This window comes from Primulina tabacum, chromosome 13 (genome assembly GCF_025594145.1).
Source record: "Primulina tabacum isolate GXHZ01 chromosome 13, ASM2559414v2, whole genome shotgun sequence".
NCBI classification, from domain to species: Eukaryota; Viridiplantae; Streptophyta; class Magnoliopsida; order Lamiales; family Gesneriaceae; genus Primulina; species Primulina tabacum.
In genome coordinates this window covers 32618770-32640409 of record NC_134562.1, presented here as the reverse complement: position 1 = coordinate 32640409, position 21640 = coordinate 32618770, and the positions used below count along the sequence as shown (strand labels likewise).

Genomic DNA, 21640 nt, shown 5'->3' with positions numbered 1-21640 from the left:
TGTAGATCCATGGTTCAGATTTAGCCACAAGTACATGGGGTCCACTATTTTTTTTTTAAATCACAAATGTGGTTAAATCTGGAGCATCTAAATCCTGTGGGGCAGTGCCCCCACAAGTAGGATCGAACGAACCGGTATTGTCATTCTCATATTTATTTTAGGTTTTTCTTAGTTGTGATAAACCTCAAGGGAGCATAATTAACCAATTTAAATAAAGAGAAACTTGAATTTTGGATCCGTATGTTTGTCTCCTGATTTTTTTTTAATCTTTTATATAATCAAATTTCAATCTTAATCATTTTTCTTTTAAAAAATTTGTTTTTAATGCAGTTATATAGTCATTTTCCCCTCACAAAAAATATGGCGTCAACATGATGCCAACGTATGAAGCGTCGTTGAGCCAATCATAATGAAAAATGGCTAAAATTTCAAAAAATATTGAAATTTGATAACATAAAAAAAATCGTACAATAGCATAATTATTTTTTAAAAAAAATTAAATAATATGTTTATCTCTTTACATATTTAAAATTTAATCAAATTGATCATTTTTGAGAGTAAGACAAAAGTATCCTAAAAAATAAAATTTTAATCAAATCTCGAATGTGGGAGATTACGATGTAACATGAGATCCCGACGAGCACTTGTCCCGATTTTAGAATGACGCCCTCTTACGTCAGTACTCATATCCCACTAAGTATCAGGTCTTCCTCACCACCTTGGTAAGGTCGACCAAATAATGGTTCAATTTGCTCTGATCTGGGGACATCTGGACTTTTCAGGATTTCATCAGAGCCTTTCTTCCACAAATTTGCAAATAGGAAGAAGCAGTTGATGACGTCTCTAAGCCTCTTCAATATTAAAAACAAGAGTGTAAGAATTTAATTATGTTAGGAAGTTTAGTAAAATGGTTATTGAAGTTCCCTATGCCACGACTGATCTAATGATAAACGCTTTCACCCTGGGATTGAGAAGAGGTGATTTCCTCAATTCTTTGGTGAAAAACCATCCCATCAGTTTTGATGAATTGTTGGCTAGGGCAGATAAATATGTGAACGTTGAAGAGGTGCAGATATCCTGAAGAGGAGAAATAGAATGCCCGACTCACCAACCCGACACCGAGATCAAGGAGGATGGATCCCCCTGACTGATATGAAGAACTATCGAAAAAAGAGCCCCTAAAAAAGGATTATCGAAGAAGAGCTCCTAAAAAAGGGGGGACAACACACCTAGGTAAGGCCTGAACCATCATGTGGCCGGCCCACAGGAACGTCCCCCTGCTCGAGGCATGATAAATATGATATTTAGAGGATCCACTGATTGAGATTCCAAACATACGATAAAATCAAGTAGCTGAAGATTAGAAAACACGGAAATCAACACCCCGAAAAAGTACATATCTGGCCGATAATCTCGTTCGGACCTGAGGACGACATGGAAGGGATGCCGACCCAGACAATGATGCCCTAACCAGCTGAGCCATGCTAGCGAATTATGAAGTTGTCAAAATATTCGTTGATTTCGAGAGTTCTGTTAACATCCTCTTTAAAGAAAAGGATATTGATCAGATTGTTTAATTCAAATACAAGAATAAAATCTAGTGTCTCTAATTGAGGTTGGATATATACTATGCGATGATTTTCACGATATATATTCCCCATATTGTTCATCATATATACCTACATATCTAAAAGAGAGAATAATGTGTTTTTGGCCAGTTTGTGGCAAGTTGCCGGTTGCTCCCATTATACGTGGGTCACATGCACCTCTCCACATATGCACCGAAGGGCAATATCACGTGGGATTGGCGCATCTCTGTTAGAGTAGAGGTCCTGCAAGTCAACGGTTGGCTAGAGAATTTATTGACTCAAGTGAAATAAACAATCTTTATTTTAATATAATTTAACTTTTTATGGTTTCGTTATACTTTATTTGTATACCAATGCAATCAACATAGATAAAGTCCTTGATTATGCTTTAATACAAATGAATCGTAATTCGATGTTGAAACTCATTTGTAAACACTGCATATTTTAAATTCGTTCCTAGTTGATTCAGCCGCCTAAAACAGGGATAAAGTTCGCTTGAGCTCGAGACTAGCATCTGTGATGTTGTGTACTGCGTTTCTTAGTAAGGGCATGGAAATGTCCAAACATGCAGATGGATAGTCATATGATAATTATACCGAACAACCCTCCCTCGGACTTTCCAAGTGGTTATCATTCATCGAGAAGATAAGTTCGTGGTTATGATTGTACACCATTAGTCCTTACGACACAGGACAACACTGAGGCTCTATATGCTAGGGCTGTGCTTTGACTCTTTTATCGGCTCCAGGAGAGTCATCAGGTGACGAGGTTGGGTACAGTTGCGACACATATAGGAGCCAGTGCATTGTAGTTGGGGATTCACCGCTCACCTACGGGTGTGGATATCCTATGTGATCTGATGTAATAATAGTGCATGAAATCTCTGGTCAGAGTATGAGATGTACGTTGGAGAAGAAGTTCTCCAATAGTACATGTGATGCCACTATTATATGTATCACATAGCTATCGAATTAATATGCAACCATCGATGAACCAATGGTTGCAGATTCAATCGGGATATATGAGATGAAGGGACCATATTGTACGTTAATCATAATGACTTGTTCTTGCAGACACTATCAGTGATACCTAGGGAGTCATGGGGCGATGCTTACTAGACGCTCTTACCATGATTCGATGGGTTTAATCAGAAAATAGTTTCTGACATTCTCATGATCAAGTGTTGGTGCATGGAATGAGGCAAATTAGGGTAATCCCGAATAAAAGTTTATGTCCTGAATCACAAAGAGTTGTGAACCCACAGTTAGCTGTATCTCTGAACCATTGATGGTCACACAAGCACTGGTTTACTTGTTCCCGTTGAGATAATAAATTCAATGAGTTGAATTTATAAGAAATAAGTTTGATATGATCAATCGATAAGTTTATAAATAAAGTTTATAAAAGCTTATAGAAATTTTGAGAGCATGACTGTTGAAACAGTCAAAAGGAGTACACCTGCCTTATTAGACATTGGTAATCTCGATATTAAAGTGTGCGTCATAATAACAAACAAGTTGAAATTGTCACATCGATAATATTTGATCATCGATCGAGATTATGATGAGATTAATGTAATGGGAGCATGGATCATGAGCTTGTAAGAGTATAAGCCAATCATGCAAATTTATTAAAGTTCAAATGTGCTTTAGTAATTAAATTATATTTTAATGAATTAAAATATAGCTCATTAAGTTTTTATTAAATATGGTATTGATTTATGTAATATGGAGATATTCATGATACCATAATTTAAAACCTTGCACACAAAGAAAATATTAATGCATGATTAGTGGTGTACCATTCTCGTGAGTCAATGATTTATTGAAATTTATTAACTTAATTGATATGATTAATTAAGGAAATTACAATTAGTTTATATATATATATATATTATTTGAGAATGGACCACCGATGCTTTTTACATAAAAAGAAAATCGAGATTGGCCAAAAAGTTGGCATGCTTTTATAATTTTTAATTAACTTAATTAATTAGATTAATCAAGAAAATTAAGGATTAGAAATAAAATAAGAATTTGATTCTTAATTTACGTACACAGATCATCCGAAATCTTTTGGCAAGATATTCATATACTTTCGGCTCTCCCAAAAGGGTTGAAGCGCTGCTCTCGAAAATTATCTCTTGTTGCAAAAAATTGATTTCTTTTTGATGTTACATCTCTACGAAAAAATCTTTTATACTTTCTAGCGTAAGTTAGAAGAAGAACAAATATTTCAATCGTGGACCAGATTAGGAGATTGAAGAATATTCGTAGAGATTTACAACAAGAGATACGTTCGCTACTATCGGAATAGTTGTAACCAAGTGATTTAATTCACTAAAACTATATTACTAAACATTCTATGTATGTTTATTTATTAAAAACATACAAGTGTTCAAACAAATATATTTTGATCGTCAAAATAAAATAAAAATTTTAAAACTTTCGCTGTGTTTGAGCACGAGAAAACCGAGATCCAACAATCTACATCATCGAAGTACCGGTTGCAATGAGCTTTCTTCTTCTCTTCGTTCCCCTCGCCTTCCTTTGTTTTATCGCCTTCGTTTTTTCGTCTTCCTCCGCTGCAGCGAGCAAAGTTGTGGTTTCTTCCTCTCTTCGTTTCCCTTGCCTTCCTTTGTTTTGTCGCCTTGGTTTTCGCCTTTCCCCCGTTGTAGCGAGCAAGGTCCAACAAAAAAGGTTTGCTTGGTGCGTTGTCTGCCTCCTTCTTCTTCCAGTTTCTCGGTGTCACCTCTGCTGTATGTCTACTTAGCTCAATCATTTGATTATTTTTAATGGGGAAAAATGTGGGCAACTTTGAGTTTCAACTTTTCCTTGACTAAAAAAAATTGGAGCAAGGCATTCTCACTTAATAATATTCGCGAACGAAATTTGTAAATTTGTGATTATTATATGCTTGCATTAGCAATTAAACCAATTCTCGATTATTTTGTCATTAAAAAAATAAAAGAAACAGAAAAAAAGAGAGGGAACATGACGTTAATTTTGTTAGTATTTTGATTATATTATTTTTTAGTGCAGGGCAAGATTAATATTTTGGCTCTATTGTGACCTAAGAGATCTGACATTTTTTTATGCTAATGAAATGCATGCCGCAGTGCTTGATCCTGCAGATATTTGCGTTCTGAAGTCTGCTTTAGAGAAGAACAATGTTAGTATCAGTAGATATTGTCTTTTGCTTTTATGCATTCATTATGTTTTCTTCTTAGAAGGCGTATTGAAAATAGGCTATATTACCTTCATGCAGGTGTCTCTCTTTTTTACGGAGTTTCTGACCAGTCCATTTTTTAGATGCGTTGGTATTGAACTGGTTTCAAAGCTTTACCACGAGAGAAGAGCCTCGGTGTGCATAGATGGGACGTTTGCTACACCCCTTAACCAGAAGGCACTGGCTCTTGGTGCTGATGTTGTTTTACACTTCGCAACCAAATTTATTGGGAGTCATAGTGATGTATGTTGACTCTGATATCTTGGCACTTTTGTACGTATTGGTATCATTAACATCTTTGGAGTTACAGGCATGATGTTAAACTGGAATATTTGCATATAGGTTCTTGCTGGATCCATCAGTGGTTCTGAGAAGTTGATTTCAGTTGTTCGCAACTTGCATCATATTCTAGGGGGTGTTCTCAATCCTGTGAGTTATCGAGATTTAGAGTCTCAAATTTATTTCATGAGAGATTGTTTGTCTTAATAAATAGAAGTACAAGTGTAAAATACACTTAATATCCGAAATTATACGGTTATTAGATGACTTTTAGGAGAGTGATATATTTTATAATAAGTTGAGCTTGTTTTGGAATTATGTACTAAACTCTTAAATAAAAAATCATAAGCTGTTATTTCTTGATATATATATTTAGAAAGTTTATTATAAAGTTTTAAAATTAAATTACTAAAAAGGTAATACGTATATGTTTATGAGTGTTTCTTTTTAATGGACATCATTAATTTTGTATTTATAGGTCGGTCACCAAAAAAATATAAATGATCATATGATAGCAAGGTAGCAAGGTAGAGCCTCTGGTTTTAGAAAATTATATTTCTGGTCATACAATTTTTATTTTTATTTTTATTTTTTTGTAGTCCATCGATTTGTAATTTTTTCCATTTTATAAGTAATTTTTTTATCGAATTACTGACGCGTAATATGAAAACGATGACGGCTCTAATTGAAATGCCTGCCAACATGCGAAATCAACAATGGTCTTTCTCCCTCCAATATTACGATCAGAAAACAACCAATTAATTCATTAGATGGGAGACACGAACATACAACTAACCATCTAAACATAATACAAATATTATCTATTCATAATCAAATTCCCCGATATATATTGATCCATGCATGAATGACTACTATTCTTAAATTACAGCACTTTCAGCTCCAATTTTTCATGAACTTACAAATATTGACCTCGAATCAAAAGGCATCTTGCTCCTGAAAATACATGCAGTAAACTAGCTATTAATTTATAGCAACCCAAAGGCTTACACTAGCTCGCTAGCTAGCAATTCAAGCCTTGGATGATCTGGTGGAAACCGGGAAAAATGGTGCCCGACTGCTTTGTTTGGAGCCAGTATTCTTCTTGGAACCCAGGCCGGATCTCGCCTTCGAATCCCGCAAATAACACATATCACCTTCACACACGTATCGACTACTCCTGCCGGCAGATTGCTCGGAGAAACATCTCAATATGTAGGACAAAGTCACAGCCATCGATCTAAATGTACGTATATTCTTGTTTTACCAGCTGCACTTGTATTCTATTTATTCTCCATAACAACTGCGCGTTGCTATATATATATATATAGTCAAAAGTTTAATTTTCTGTATATATAGTCAAAAGATTAATTTTCTGTGATGGATGTTGATATTTAAACTATTATTTTATATGTTCAGAGGTCAATATAAGGAGGCTAGCTTTATACGACTTGCTGATATTTTGTGTTTCATGTGTTGTTGGAGTTTACACGTCTTCGTAAGAGCCTCGTGGTGATCATCAATTCTCTCTCTCCCTATATATATATATATATATATATATAAATATATATTATGTTTATGATGGACACACACATATGTATTGGAATTCAGGTGGATAATTTTTGTCTCGGAGAAACGTCTTGACGAGATATCTTTAAAAAAACTTGTTTTATAATTGCTGTAAAGTGGGAATGGTGGGAAAAATTATCATAATCAAGATATTAATAAAACTAAGTATGTACCAAAAATATAAAACAAATTATGGAATTAAAAATATCTTATATTCAATCTAAATATCTGATACCCCAGGGATGAACCCATATACCGTAGGGATGAACCCATCAAGATCAGGCCCAAACTCCCGGCCCATCTCTAGGGCCCACAGATGAAGGGCCTATGACAAGCCCATGTATTCTCCTATAAATACCAGGTTTGAGCATATGATTTCTGATTCACTATATTGTTTTCAGCAGCGCCCTTAGCTGCTCCCCCCATATATCCTCAGTCACTTACTTGAGCGTCGGAGGGGCTACGCCAGGACACCCTCCTGGCCCCCTTCTAACGGTCTTATTTGTGATTTCAGGCTCGTGATAGTTTTTAAGCCTGTGTCTGGATTAGTGACACTTGCAGGTAGCGGACCCTAAAATTCCCATGAGTATCACTTGGCGCCGTCTGTGAGAAGTTTGAGTTGAGACGTAGAGATGGTAGGCAGGAGAGGAAGCAGGAGAACTAACTCAACATCATCGCGTCTTTAGATGAGACCCGAACAATCTCATATTGAGACGAGACATGAACAGCCTCGTCTTGAGACGAGGCAGGAACAACCTCGTCAGGAGACAAGAGCCGAGCAACCTCATCAGGAGACAAGAGCCGAGCAGCCCCGTCACGAGACAAGGGTCGAGCCACCCCGTCCCAATGAGAATATGGGAAACTTGACCCTGGAACAGTTGGGCCAATTTATTACCCGGACAGTGGACGAGGCCATGAAGAGGAATCAAGAGTCTCTGCTTGCTAAAGGACAAGCCACTCGCCAGGAGCGAGAGGAGGATATGGAGGGCAGTCAGAGTAGGGTGGAGGAGACGCGACCCCTCCCAAGTGAGGAGAATCCGGAGATGGAGGAGATGTGAAGGGAAATATGGATGTTGAGGCAGCAATTGGGAAGCGGAGCATCGGCACCCAAGAGAGGAAGTCCTTTTTTTCACTCACCATTTTAGAAGAAGGGCTTCCTCCAAATTTTTGACAGTCAAGCGTAGGGGAGTATGACGGGCGTACTGATCCAGAAGAACATTTGGGGAGGTTTGAGAACGCAGCTCTGTTGCATCAGTATTCAGATGGAGTCAAGTGTAAGTTGTTTCTGGGCACGTTGGTGAGCTCAGCCCAGCAATGGTTTAACACCTTGCAGCCTAACTCTGTACGATCTTTTGAGGATTTTTTCACTGTTTTCTTGCACAGATTCGCTAGCAGCAAGAGGCACCAAAGAAATGATTTGAGCTTGTTTGTGATGAAGCAGCAAGAAACTGAAACTCTGCGAGAATTTATCCGGGGTTTCAATGATGCAGCGCTGGATATACCAGTTGCTTCCCCTGACATCATGATAAGTGCCTTTACCCAAGGACTGAGAGGAGGGGAGTTCTTTAAATCATTGGTGAAGAAACCTCCATCAAGTTATGATGATCTATTATCTCTAGCAGAAAAATATGTAAATCTTGAAGATGCCCAGCGGCATAAGAGGATGGAGCAGCGGCCTGGGGGAAGTAGAGTTGAGGGAGCGGAAAGAGGAAGTAGGAAGAGAGGCGCGGGCGAGAGGGAGGATGATAAAGCTAGGGGCAGAGGACAATTCTCATCCCATGATCCTCTGGATGGGAGTCTTGACAAGGTGATGGAAGTGAGGGAGCCCGAGGGGAGATGGGAGAAGTCGCAAATGATTGAGTACAGTGCTAGATTGCCTTCACGGGATAGACGAGAAGGATCCTCATCCAGGAGTCGACAGAGGTCTCGCTCGTCCTTTAAGCGTGGTCAAGGCCCTCCATAGATAAATCAGAGGATCGGGAAGCAGAGATGGGAAGGTCGAGGTCAAGATGTCCCTCAGGAGCCCGTCGAACCGAGGAGAGGAATGAATGAAGATAACCACCCTACGTGAGGAATGATTCATATGATCTCGGGGGGTGCTACTGATGGAGACTCTGGGCGAACTCAGAAGGCACATGGGAGAAGGTTGGAGAACTTTGAGATATCTAGGGGTGCAGACTTACCTCAAGATCCCGTCATCAGCTTTGGAGCGGAAGACCTCCGAGGCGTTGTGACTCCACATAACGATGCCTTGGTGGGGACTGCCACCATTTTCAATTATGATGTGGCGAGGATATTTATTGATAATGGAAGTTCCGTAAACGTTTTGCTCAAGAGCACGTTGGATCAAATGAAAGTGGAAGGATTTGAGTTTGAGCCGGTCTCCACCCCACTGTATGGGTTTGCAGAACACTTCATCCCGCCTTTGGGTCAAATTGTTCTTCCCTTATCCTTGGGGAGTGATCCTCACCGGGTAACAAAAATGTTAACTTTCACGGTGGTAGATACTCCATCATCATATAATGAAATCTTGGGACGGCCAGCCTTAAAGGATTTTAGAGCCGTAGCTTTCACCTATCATCAGAAGCTTAAGTTTCCTGTGGGAGAAGGAGTGAGAGTCTTGTGTGGGGACCAAAAATTCGTGTATCGATGTTAGGAAGGGGTAGCGAGGAAGGAGGGAAAAAGAGCGTGTGTAGAGGTTAACATGATTAGAAAGGAAAAAGTAGCAGACTTGGTCCTGATGAAGATGCAAGAAGAGCAGAGAAGAAAGTTGGAGAAGGCGCTGAGCAAGGCTTTAAAGAAGCCCTTGAACGCTTACCACCTTGGAAAATATTACTCTTGACTTTATTGTTGATGTATTTCGTTTTTGAATTTGTCATATGTAATCAGTTGAAATTTAATAAAGCCAAGTTCTTATATTAAGTTCGTGGATGTTGTTGTGTTGAGAAGAGGATAAAAATTGAATTTTCTTGCTAAGGCGTCGCCTAGCAGAGGAGTTAGAGGTTGAGGATGGAGAATTTTTATTTTCCTGCTAAGGCATCACCTAGCAGAGGAATCAGAGGGTGATGAGATGAAAGTTTATTTTCCTGCTAAGGTATCGCCTAGCAGAGGAGCAGAGTTGGGGTGTAGAAAAATTAAATTTTCCTGCTAAGGCGTTGCCTAGCAGAGGAGCAGAGTTGAGGTGAAGAAAAATTAAATTTTCATGCTAAGGCATCGCCTAGTAGAAGAGCAAAGTTGGGGTGGAAAAGGAGCAGAGTTGTGGTGGAGAAAAATTAAATTTTTCTGCTAAGGCGTGCCTAGCAGAGGAGTTGAGTTGAGGTGAAGAAAAATTAAATTTTTCTGCTAAGGCATCGCCTAGCAGAGGAGCAGAGTTGGGGTGTAGTAAAATTAAATTTTTCTGCTAAGACGTTGCCTAGCAGAGGAGCAGAGTTTAGGTGAAGAAAAATTAAATTTTCATGCTAAGGTATCGCTTAGCAGAGGAGCAGAGTTGGGGTGGAGAAAAATTAAATTTTCCTGCTAAGGCATCGCCTAGCAGAGGAGCAGAGTTGGGGTGAAGAAAAATTAAATTTTCCTGCTAAGGCTCGGTTTAGCAGAGGAGTTACGAGATGATGAGATAGAGTTTTATTTTCTTGCTAAGGCGTCCCCTAGCAGATGAGTTAGAAGGTGAAGAGGTTGAAGCTTTATTTTTTCTGCTAAGAACTATTTTAGCAAAAGAGTCAAGAGCACGGGGAAGCAGAAGCTATTTCTCTTCAAAAGCTTAGTAGATGACCTTGAAGATGGGGGCGACGAGAGCATACTGTGTTAGAAAAATTTATTTCGTTTGTCGTTAACGAACAATGTTTGCCGCTGCAAAAATTACGGGGTGAGGGCGTGCTTGGGCGAGGTGCTTGGGCGAGGTTGTGCTTGGGCGAGGTGCGAGGCGAGGGTGATGCGCGTAGGGGCGAGAGCGAGGCTGGGGGCAAGGCGAGGTTGCGAGGTGACGGAGCGAAGGGCTAGGGCGAAGGCTTGTGCGAGGTGATGCTAGGAGGGCGAGCGCGTATGCAGATGGAAGGGCGAGGCGCGGCTAGAAGGGCGAGGCGAAGCTGGTAATACGTGGGGCAGCTGTGGCGAGGGGCGAGGAGATGGGCGGCGAGGTGGAGCTAGGCAAGGGGCGAGACAGTGACAAGCGAGGAGGCTAGCGCGTACTGGGCGAGCGCGCGAGGCGAGCGGAAGGCGTGCTGGGCGAGCGGGGCTGTTGGGCGAGTGGAGCGGGCAAGGGCTTGTAGGCTAGGAGGGGCGAGCCCTCGGCGTGCTGGGCTGTTATGCGAGCGCGCGGGGCGAACGGAACTGGCGAGGGCTTGCAGGCTAGGAAGGGCGAGCACTTGGCGTGCTCGGAGAGTGGTGAGGGATGTGCAGGAGAGGGCGTGGCTATGCGGGCGTGGGCAAGACGGCGTTGAGGGATGTGTAGGAAAGGGCGAGGCTGCGCGAGGTGAGCGCTCGGACGCATGCGTGCATGCGAAGGGAGTGTGGGGCGAGCAGGTGATGGATGGGCGGGAGGTGTGCGAGGTAGCTAGGGCATGCGAGGGGAGAAGTGAGTGGACGGGCAGGTGGAGTTGTGCGAGAGGCGAGACGGGTGAGACTAGTGCAGGCATGGGCGAGGAAGGATCGGGGCATGAGCGTGGACGAAATATTGTGTGTAGAGAGGAAAGTAAAGTAGAGAATAGATGAGAATAGATGACTATTGACAGGGAGCCCAACGCGAGTTTAGCCCTTCAAAATGGGAAGGTGACTCAGTTTGTTTCCAAACTTGTGGAGACTAATGAGCAACAAAGGAAAAATACACAACTCGCGCCCGATAAATCAAAAATAACACAATTAATCGAATTTTGAACCTACGATTCAGTTCAAGTCGAGAGGGGGAGACTGATGATACCCTAGGGATGAACCCATATACCCTAGGGATAAACCCATCAAGATCAGGCCCAAACTCCCGGCCCATCTCTAGGGCCCACAGATGAAGGGCATATGACAAGCCCAAGTATTCTCCTATAAATACCAGGTTTGAGCGTATGATTTCTGATTCACTATATTGTTTTCAGCAGCGTCCTTAGCTGCTCCCCCCATATATCATCAGTCACTGACTTGAGCGTCGGAGGGGCTACGCCAAGACACTTTCCTGGCCCCCTTCTAACTGTCTTATTTGTGATTTCAGGCTCATGATAATTTTTAAGCCCGTGTCTGGATTAGTGACACTTGCAAGAAGCGGACCCTAAAATTCCCGTGACTTTGATAAATATATGTACATATTAGTAAAAAAACAAGAAAAAATGTCACTAAATGTATAAATTGTACTACTTATTTTGGATGCCAAAACTTGAAAGCAAAGTTCAATCTTCATCTAATAATTTAGATTCTTTTTATCTCTTTTTTAGCCCAAAAACCAACCAAATGTTGGTTATTTGACACATATTCTCTTCTACGTTGCTCACATGACGAGAATAAAACTTATGTTATATTTATTAAAATGAGAGAAAATAAAATAAAACGACAAAATTCTCCTTTATTTTTAAAATATTAGATGTTTTTCTCCTTTATTTTTAATTAGATGGATTTTAATGTCAATAATATGGACTTTATTTTTGTCATATAAATCATGTAGGAGAGTATCAATGTCATATAAGCAATATTCGATGAGTTTAATGACTTCTGACCGAAATATAAGAACATTAGTTATTTTATACAAACAAAATAATATAATTACACCAAAAAATAAGTTTAAAAAAAATGAAGACTCGCTATTTACAAAAATAGAGGTATATCAAATTGTTTTGTAGTTTTACTACAACAAAAAATCAGAAACTCACTTTAAAAAGAACCTAAATAGAGGTATAAGATATATTTTTCTGGCCTAATCTACGAATTGAAATGATAAAATAATACAATAAAAACTAAAGAAACTTGCGAAAATTGAAGATACATATGATATTTTTAGTTTTGTATGTTTCTTTGAATAAAAAATTAGTCATGTAATAATAATAATAATTATTATTATTATTATTATTATTTAATCAATTTCAATCAATATTATCAAAATAATGTAACTAAATTACTAATATCATTATTAAAACTTGTAATTACATTGTTAATTAACGTATATATCTCGAGATTTTTTTAACCACATACTTATCAAAATTTAAGAATAATATTGGTGATTAAATTATATGACTTTAGGTTGGAATGATTAAAATTGATAAAAAAACATAATTATATGAATATTTTTTATTTAAAAAACATACATGACTAAAAATTTCACACTCAATACATAAATTAGTAAAATTGACAATTGACATTTTGTCTTCCTCAATCACATAAATTAGTACAATTGACAATTGACATTTTGTCTTCCTCAATCACATGTAAGATTTGAGTAAGAATTGACACAAACAAATATTAACAATAAGAACCACATCTCAAACCATCTGTAACACAAAATATGGAATAAAAAAGAAACTTCCACGGTGGATCGTCCGAAAGTGGTGACTTGCTTTGTTTGGCAGCAAGGACTCAGCAGCAGAGAAGGCAGGCTGGGTTTGGTTTTCTTCATTTGAGAGAAAATCGATTTTGGGGCATAAACTTGATTTCGGGATTTTTGCATCTGACTGTTTTATTTAACCCTAAATGGACGGACAGACCGGGATTTTAGATTTGACGATTAATTATTGGTGAATTATTTTAACCCAAGTTAGTAATTTGAATAAATTTGGAAATAAATACGAGTTCATTGTTGAGGTAAAATTAATTGCCTCAGGTTTGAGTACTCATGGAGCATTTGGGACTTTTTGAGATTTTCTGGAGTTTTAGTGATTGATTTGATGTACGTATAGACCGGTTTCACTCGAAATTTAAGGCTCTGAAGATTAACGTTCTTAATTAATTTGATCTTTAGAAAAAAACTTCAATGCACATTTCATGTTCAGTTTTTGTAGATTTTTTGCTCAGTATGGCTAGTTTGCTGATGTTTTATGACCAGAAAGTAAAGAGGTTATATTTTACCTTTGTTTATTAGAGCAAACATGAAAATGTAGATTGTCATGTAAGATAAGGTTTTTTCCTCCTGAAGAACACTAGTGACTATATTTCATAAAGAGGTACTTCCACATCTGCTGCTTAGATAGTGTTATTTTTTTAGTGCGTGGATATCTTCACTATTTAGCTTGATGTGAGAAAGAACTTATTAGGGACGTTGATCTTGTTGATAAAAGAGTTTCGAACACTTTGAAAAGCACTTAGGAAGTTTACCATAGGAATCTGGAAGTTGCTTTGTTTGTGGATGTAACAGATATGTCCATAGTACATTTAGTTTAAACATTCATTGCATTATAAGCAAAAAAATGCTCTATTAAATGAGGGTTTCTTCTCCTATCATGATTGGAGTTGTTCAAGAATACAACTGGGTGGATTTTATTGTTTAGTTGTTGAAGATATATTGCCATAAGATGTGGTCATATTCTACACAATGTATGACTTTCTAGCCAAAAGACTTGTATGACTCTCATTCATTTTCTGTTATCTCTTGAATATTTGTGATGGATTCTTTGCAGCCTAAATATCTAATGTGTACATGTCAATAGCATGCCTCATAAAACTTTTCTTCCTTTACCATGCAATTTAAATTTCTATTTTGTGCAACTGCAGGAATTTAAGCTAAACCTACTGTGGCATATCAGCACCAACACCCAACTGTTATTCAGAAGGTAGCTATCCTACTCGCACAAACATAATTTTGGCCTATCACTTGTCGCAATTTTGATGCTCGGTTACTTCCTCAAATCACCTCAACATTGTACTCTCAAGTCCTTATATCTGCACCCGAAACTGTGTTCAAATCTTCATAATCACTTTCTCTTACCTCGAAGAAATAAACCTAAGAAACAACTTTCCAAATCCACCACCAGTGGCTGGAATACAACTCATGGATTTGTCCTTTCAAACCCCACTCTCTCTCTTCTTGAAGCGAAATGCAATTCCATGATCCACCTCAAGCAAATTCAATCCCAAATGATCATCGGTGGACTCATTTTAGATGGGTTAGCTTACAGCCGCTTGGTAGCCTTTTGTGCTCTCTCCCCAATGGGTGATCTTAACTATGCTAAAATGTTATTGTCAAAAATGCAAAACCCTAATGCATTTTCCTGGAATATAACCATCAGAGCTTTTAGTGAAACGTCAAACGCACATGAAGCTTTGCTTTTGTACAAACAATTGTTTCTTTGTTCAAGACCTGATAATTATACTTTTCCTTTGCTTTTTAAAGTTTGTGCCAAACTGTTGCTGTACCGTATGGGGCATGAGATTCTTGGGCATGTGTTAAAAATGAATTTTGTAGGAGATATATTTGTGCACAATGCTTTTCTTAATTTCTTGGTGTCGTGTGGAGAGTTGGATGCGGCCAATAAGGTGTTTGGGGAAAGTCCTGTGAGGGACTTGGTTTCTTGGAATTCTCTGATTAATGGCTATGTTAAGAGTGGGAATGCTAAAAAAGCTTTGAAGATGTATATGGAAATGAAGATGGAGGGAAATATTAATCCTGATGAGATTACTATGATTGGAGTGGTCATGGCATGCGCACATGTGGATGATCTGAAGCTTGGACGCGAGTTCCACCAGTATACAAGGGAAAAGGGGTTAAATATGAGTATCCCACTTGCTAATGCCCTCATGGATATGTATGTGAAATGTGGGGTTCTTGAGGAAGCCAAGACAATATTTGAGAGGATGGAGGATAAGACTGCGGTGAGTTGGACTACTATGGTAGTGGGATATGCAAAATCTGGCCGTCTGGATGTTGCTAGGAGATTATTCAATGAGATGCCGGAAAAGGATGTTGTCCCATGGAATGCAATGATTGGTGCTTATGTTCAAGCACAACAAGGCAAGGAAGCATTGTCCTTGTTCCATGAAATGCAATCCGTGAATGTTAATCCTGATGAAGTGACTATGGTTAGCTGTTTATCTGCCTGTGCACAACTTGGAGCACTTGATGTTGGAGTTTGGATTCATCATTACATTGAAAAGCATAACCTATCTATGAATGTTGTTCTTGGAACAACGCTAGTCGACATGTATGCGAAATGTGGTAATCTTGCAAAAGCATTCCAGGTTTTCCTTGAGATTCCAGGCAGAAATGCATTAACTTACACGGTTATGATATGTGGCATAGCACTTCATGGTGATGCTCAAGATGCTTTATCTTGTTTCCAAGAGATGATCGATGTTGGTCTAATGCCTGATGAAGTAACTTTTCTTGGGGTTTTGTCGGCATGTTGTCATGGAGGTCTGATTGAAGATGGCCGCAAGATATTTTCTCAAATGAGCTCCAAATATAAAGTTCCCCCAAAAATTAAACACTATTCTTGCATGGTGGATCTTCTTGGTAGGGCTGGTCTTTTGGAAGAGGCTATGGAACTTCTTGAAAGCATGCCCATGGAAGCAGATGCTGTTGCTTGGGCAGCCATGTTTTTTGCTTGTCGAATCCACAAAAACATCGAGTTGGGAGAGAGAGCTGCCATGAAACTTCTCGAGCTGGATCCTACTGATAGTGGAACATATGTCTTGAGTTCGAATATGTATGTGGAGGCGAATATGTGGCATGAGGCCAGGGAGGTGAGGAAGATGATGCAGGATAGAGGAGTAGACAAGACACCTGGTTGCAGCTCTATTGAGATTAGTGGAAATGTGCATGAATTTATTGTTAAAGACAAGTCACATTCTCGATCAAATGAAATTTATGAATGTTTATTTCAGTTGGCTAAACAAATGGAGGTTGTAGATTTTCTCTGTTGGGATGGTATTGACGTAGAAAACGTTGAACCGTCTAAATTATTTGAGCTTGCCATCGTTATTATTTAGTTTAACTGAGGATGATAGATTATGACATGATCAATTGTAATTTGCTGTTTTAATCATATTGGCCTATTTGTATGCATGCAAATTTGAGAGATTAATGACTGCAGCACAACATATTTTTCTTCCTTGTGGGCAGTGAGGGCACAGATTGAGAAATGATATTCTCAAAGTTTTTTTGTGATTTATAATATTCCGACTAAACCATATCATTCAATGAACGTGATAATGTTATTTTAATGCAAGGAGTCATTTTTAAAATTTGAAATTTTTTAAAAAATTTTAACGAGGTTATTGACCAAATTTTCTTGCCGAGCTGCACATGCACCGTGAAGTACCATGGACTGGATAAGCGACACACATGTACATAGTCAAAGATACTTGATGCATATAAGTTTTTAGGATTAAGCGCTTATATATTATTCAACGTGTAATTTTATTTACTTACACTTGTGACAACATATAATGCATCTATTTGGGTGCCAATTGGCGGGTTGTTATGCCCATGAGTTCGAGAATATGCGTGTCTATCTGCTGGTGATGTCTCATATCTCTTAAAGATAAGTCTAACTTTTTCTCTATCGTCGGTCCAGACCCCAGCAGAGACAGACAGTATACCCGTTAAATATAGCGCCAATCTTTTACAACCCCACCTAACCAACCAGATCAAGCGACACAACGTCACCAGTTTGACACACAAGAACTTCTATCACTAATCTCAGTACTAACTATCATATTTTTTTTTATCTCACCCTCGTTTCCAAATTCTACCATTTCCATACACCAAAAAAAAAATTAATATATCACAAGAGTAATTTTGTTCAAAAATCAAAAGTTTCTTATTTATCCCACAATAAAAAAAATCATACCAAACACGATACTATTTATCATAGTATATTATATTTCTATATCAATCAATTTTTTTTATCATTTACGTATTAATCATTCAATAGTTTAATTCTGCTAACCAAACACATATACTATCTATCCTTATATACTAAGTTCTCATATTTTCATTATACATACTTCACTATCTCATCCCATACCCGATAGTTGAATAAATGACCCTGATCATTTTTTGTTTATAATTTTCTGAACTTTTTCCACATTTGCAAAAAATGCCAGCATCACATGTAAGATAATATATCTAAAATTTATAGAAGGCTAGACACCAAATTTTCCCTCTGTTTAAGATTATGGATGACATAAAATTTATTTTATCATCTTATTTTTTTTTTATTTATGAATGCCCTTAAATCTTGATATCATTTTCTCCACCACATGCCAATTCTTGAATAGAAAAATCAGACCAGTATATATTTCACATAATTTTCAAAGCTCCTCCATCTTCTCCGACACTTGCCCATCAAATTCCCCCACAATCCTCTTCCAAAACCAATGCTCTCTCCAAATCCTCTCCATCTGTTCAATAGGCAAATTCTTGGTCTCTGGCAATAACAGATACACAAACACAGTCATAATAGCAACCCACCCTCCAAAGAAGAAGAAAAGACTAGCCTTAAAATGACACAACATTGACAAAAATGTCTGCCCCACCACGAAAGTGAATAAGAAATTCACTGATACCGTAATACTTTGCCCCGCTGATCGAATTTCCAACGGGAAAATTTCACTCGGAATCAGCCACCCTAAGGGTCCCCAACTCACCCCAAAACCAGCAACATATACACTTATCAGCAGTATAACTACATAAGCATACCCTTTACTCAGCCCATTGTGATCACCTAGTTTCGCAGCCATAAGTCCTCCGACGAGAATCTGCGAAACGAGCATTATCAACCCACCTGTAACTAACAAAAACCGTCTCCCTACCTTGTCTACTATCATCATGGATATGAAGGTTGTCACGATACCTACTAAACCGGTCAGTACATTGGACATGAGAGAAGCACTTTCGCCAAAACCAATGGTTCGGAAGAGTATTGGGGCGTAAAATGCTATCACATTGATCCCCGTTACTTGTTGGAAAAATGGGATAGCTACCGCCATGACGAACTGTGGTCTGTATTTTCTTTGTACGATTTTCTTAAACGGGCTTTTGATCATTCTCGAAACTTCACTTGCTTTGACGAGGTCGTCGAACTCTGCTTGAACATCATGCGTGCCACGCACTTTTTCAAGCATGTTTTTCGCTTTTTCGTGGTTGTTCTCCCGTTGGATGAGGCTGTTCGGCGTTTCGGGGAGGAAGATTGCTCCGAGTGTTAGAGCTGAGGCGGGAACTGCTGCCATGGCTAGTGATATTCGCCATCCCCAACCAGCTTTTATCTTTTGTACCCCATAGTTGACGAGGTTTGCTGCTAAGGCGCCTATGCCTATACTGAACTGGAAGCCGTTGTTGAAAGCTCCTCTGTACTTGGATGGTGCCATTTCAGACAGATACAATGGGACAGACTGTTGTAACATTTCATGTACAATAATATCAAATTAGATTTTATAAACAAATGAAATAATAACAAAAAGTTACTAAAATCATTAATTCTTTTACTATAAATTATTACCTTAGCCTTTTCTTTTAATTTTCTAAACTCTTTAATGTCATATATAATATTCACTTAATTATTTGCTAATCAAATAATGCTATTCATTTGACATGGAAAAATTATACAATAATCATCAAATAAATCGACATAAATACTTATATTATTCTATATCATATTGGATAAATTTTAATCAAATGTACAAGCAAATAATTAATAATAATAATAAAAAAAAGATAAGAGATATACCAGGTAGCGTAAACACAATCAAACAATTTCAGCGATAAAGAAAACAAAAAGAATGTCTTAAAGTAAAAATACATTAATAAAGACATTCAAGCTTCAATTGATCATATAAAAACAACCAAGTTTTAATAAAATGATATCCCAAAACATTCATAGTACATCTTAAAATTGTATAAAAACTTGAGATTAGCGCAAAAACTTTTGTGATATCGTCTAAAGGATAATTTTTGTGAGACCTGACCCAACTCATGAAACACAAAAAATCCCATGAGAGGCCATCACGGAGGTAGATATCTTATTTAGGTAATCAATGAAAAATATTATTTTTGGCATTTATTTTTATGACAAAAATAATAATTTTTTTTATTATAACTATGGACATGGTTGATCCGTCTCATGGTACCGTCTCACAAGAGACATATTCCTCGTGAAAAATAATTATTATTTTTTATATCAAACATTATATTTTTTATGATAATTGTGGATAAGATGTGTGTAGTAAGCAGATTTTTGTTCTCAACAGTTTAAAAAATATATATTAAATTTAATATTAATTTTCTAAAGATATAAATTTGACACCTATGGTAAATTGACTTCAAATTAAATCCAGGCAATTACGTGAGTTTTGTAAAGACTTAGATATAACTTTTAAAATAAAAAACATGATTGATTAATTGTTCCCATGAAGAAGAATATGGCTAACCTGGTTTGCAAAACCGACGCCTACTCCAAGCAGAACTCGTCCAAGAATCAGCATATATATGCTAACTGCGGCGCCGTTGAGGGCTGCGCCGGCGAGAAAAGCAGCGCCCCCGACAAGAATCGTCGGTCTCCGGCCATAGGCTCCGGTCACGGACGACGCGAAAAAGGAAGCAATCAATCCTGCTAAATAAAGCGATGATGTAAATAATGTTAACAGTTGGCTGTCAAATTTGCAGTAATTGCTAATCTTGGTGTCCTCCTCCATCCTCCTGTACACTTCTGGGAAAAACCTTTTCAAGAATGATCCCATGGAGGTTACTCCGCCTGAAAAATCACAGAAACTGTCTCAAATTCGCCAGCCGGTCTTACCTTGTAATAAGATACAATCCAGCAAGCTAAGGGCAGATGTGAATATCACATCCCTCCCCAAAACTATACGCCAAACATATCTATACATATTTTCTAGAAACATTAATTAAAGAACCTGAAAATTTTCAGAAAATATACCAAATAGTATACAAAAACACATTATAAGCACTTGATAATTCAAACAATATTTTCAAGAAACTAATTTTCCGGAACCTGAAACTCCAATATCATAGCCAAAGATGACTCCTCCCATGGCAGCCACCATACAAGACAAGACCACAAACGATGTAATCTTTCCATTGTACTGTCTTCTTTCTGACCGAACTGCAAATCCCACTGCCATACCTTAATTTCTTCGAATCTTTCAAGCACGATTAATAGAGCCGAAAATGGTGAAGGGAGTTCGAAATTTCCTTTTCATTATTAGAAGATGAGATTTAGATGTTTGTCAAGCCTACAGAAAGAAAATCAACAACTTATGGTCCACTTGTTTCTAAAAAGTCTTACTGATATTTGTCTGATATCCATTCATATTCTTGGATTTTTTATGATATTTTTCACTATTAAAAACCAGAAAAGTCCCACACTTTTTCAGTCAAAGATCCTAAGTATTTTATTGGAAGGATAGTTTTATTACACCGTCTGGCATGTTCTTGTTTAACAATAATAATTAACAGTATCCCAATAAATCTTTGAACGGATATTCTATATTTCTTATAATCTTTTATGATTTGATTCTCAATTATTTATATTATTATAATATTAAAAACATATATTTGGTCATTGAAAATGATCTATCTCCTTAAATATATATAACACGAGTGAATTTCTTAAATATTTAACATTATATAGACTATAGTAACCTGATATAAATATTTTGTTCGAATGGATAATTTTATATTTTTCTCTAAAATTTTCTTTTGGGTGGAATTTTTAACTTTCAGTCAAACAATAATTAATAAGAAAATGAATACGTGTCCAATTTAATTTGAGGCCAAAATTCAAATATCCCTGTATGTTAAGATTATTTTATGCTATTTCTGAAGTATTTTTTTCTATATGATGTGATCAGATGTCAGCATTTAGATATCAACATATATATCAATTTACATAAAAATGTGAAAGATGCTTATGATCTAATGATATTAGAACAAGGGCAGAAACATTCCCAGTATAACATAGACTAACCCAACTTTTGATTCAACCTTAACACAATCCTTGTATTTTTAGTTGCCCCACATCATTCAATTGGGTAAGTTTTGAAGGTAATTAAAGGGAAAT

The 21640-nt window shown here is 37.7% G+C and overlaps 3 protein-coding genes across 4 annotated transcripts; 2 read left to right on the top strand and 1 right to left on the bottom strand.

The window, feature by feature from the left end:
- The first annotated feature begins 4342 nt into the window (after positions 1-4342).
- On the top strand, positions 4343-5303 carry LOC142522023 (cystathionine gamma-synthase 1, chloroplastic-like). Its single transcript, XM_075625199.1, has 3 exons — positions 4343-4760; positions 4857-5060; positions 5160-5303. Exons 1-3 carry the CDS (start codon positions 4695-4697, stop codon positions 5301-5303), a joined length of 414 nt encoding a protein of 137 aa, XP_075481314.1. The 5' UTR covers positions 4343-4694.
- Positions 5304-12948: 7645 nt separating this feature from the next.
- LOC142522325 (pentatricopeptide repeat-containing protein At2g22410, mitochondrial) lies at positions 12949-16663 on the top strand. Its single transcript, XM_075625629.1, has 2 exons — positions 12949-13515; positions 14337-16663. The coding sequence occupies exon 2, from the start codon at positions 14451-14453 to the stop codon at positions 16548-16550; it is 2100 nt and encodes a 699-aa protein (XP_075481744.1). The 5' UTR covers positions 12949-13515; positions 14337-14450; the 3' UTR covers positions 16551-16663.
- A 1013-nt stretch (positions 16664-17676) lies between these two features.
- Positions 17677-20846, bottom strand: LOC142522535 (hexose carrier protein HEX6-like). 2 transcript variants are annotated; one of them, XM_075625983.1, is made up of 4 exons: positions 20573-20846; positions 19992-20314; positions 18419-18956; positions 18038-18323 (listed from the first exon to the last, which is right to left on the bottom strand). In XM_075625983.1, exons 1-4 carry the CDS (start codon positions 20700-20702, stop codon positions 18286-18288), a joined length of 1029 nt encoding a protein of 342 aa, XP_075482098.1. In that variant the 5' UTR covers positions 20703-20846; the 3' UTR covers positions 18038-18285. The 2 variants fall into 2 exon arrangements, with proteins under 2 accessions (XP_075482097.1, XP_075482098.1); XM_075625982.1 differs by having other exon boundaries at positions 17677-18956.
- Between the last annotated feature and the right edge of the window lie 794 nt (positions 20847-21640).

What these genes read in the sequence shown, in the direction of transcription:
- LOC142522023 (XM_075625199.1), top strand. Translation starts at nt 4,695, where the DNA reads ATGCATGCCGCAGTGCTTGATCCTGCAGATATTTGCGTTCTGAAGTCT. An exon ending in CTGCTTTAGAGAAGAACAAT is followed by an intron (nt 4,761 to 4,856) that starts GTTAGTATCAGT and finishes ACCTTCATGCAG; the next exon opens with GTGTCTCTCTTTTTTACGGA. An exon ending in TTATTGGGAGTCATAGTGAT is followed by an intron (nt 5,061 to 5,159) that starts GTATGTTGACTC and finishes ATTTGCATATAG; the next exon opens with GTTCTTGCTGGATCCATCAG.
- LOC142522325 (XM_075625629.1), top strand. Translation starts at nt 14,451, where the DNA reads ATGCTCGGTTACTTCCTCAAATCACCTCAACATTGTACTCTCAAGTCC.
- LOC142522535 (XM_075625982.1), bottom strand. Translation starts at nt 20,702, where the DNA reads ATGGCAGTGGGATTTGCAGTTCGGTCAGAAAGAAGACAGTACAATGGA. An exon ending in CTATGATATTGGAGTTTCAG is followed by an intron (nt 20,315 to 20,572) that starts GTTCCGGAAAAT and finishes GTGATTTTTCAG; the next exon opens with GCGGAGTAACCTCCATGGGA. An exon ending in GCGTCGGTTTTGCAAACCAG is followed by an intron (nt 18,957 to 19,991) that starts GTTAGCCATATT and finishes ATGTTACAACAG; the next exon opens with TCTGTCCCATTGTATCTGTC.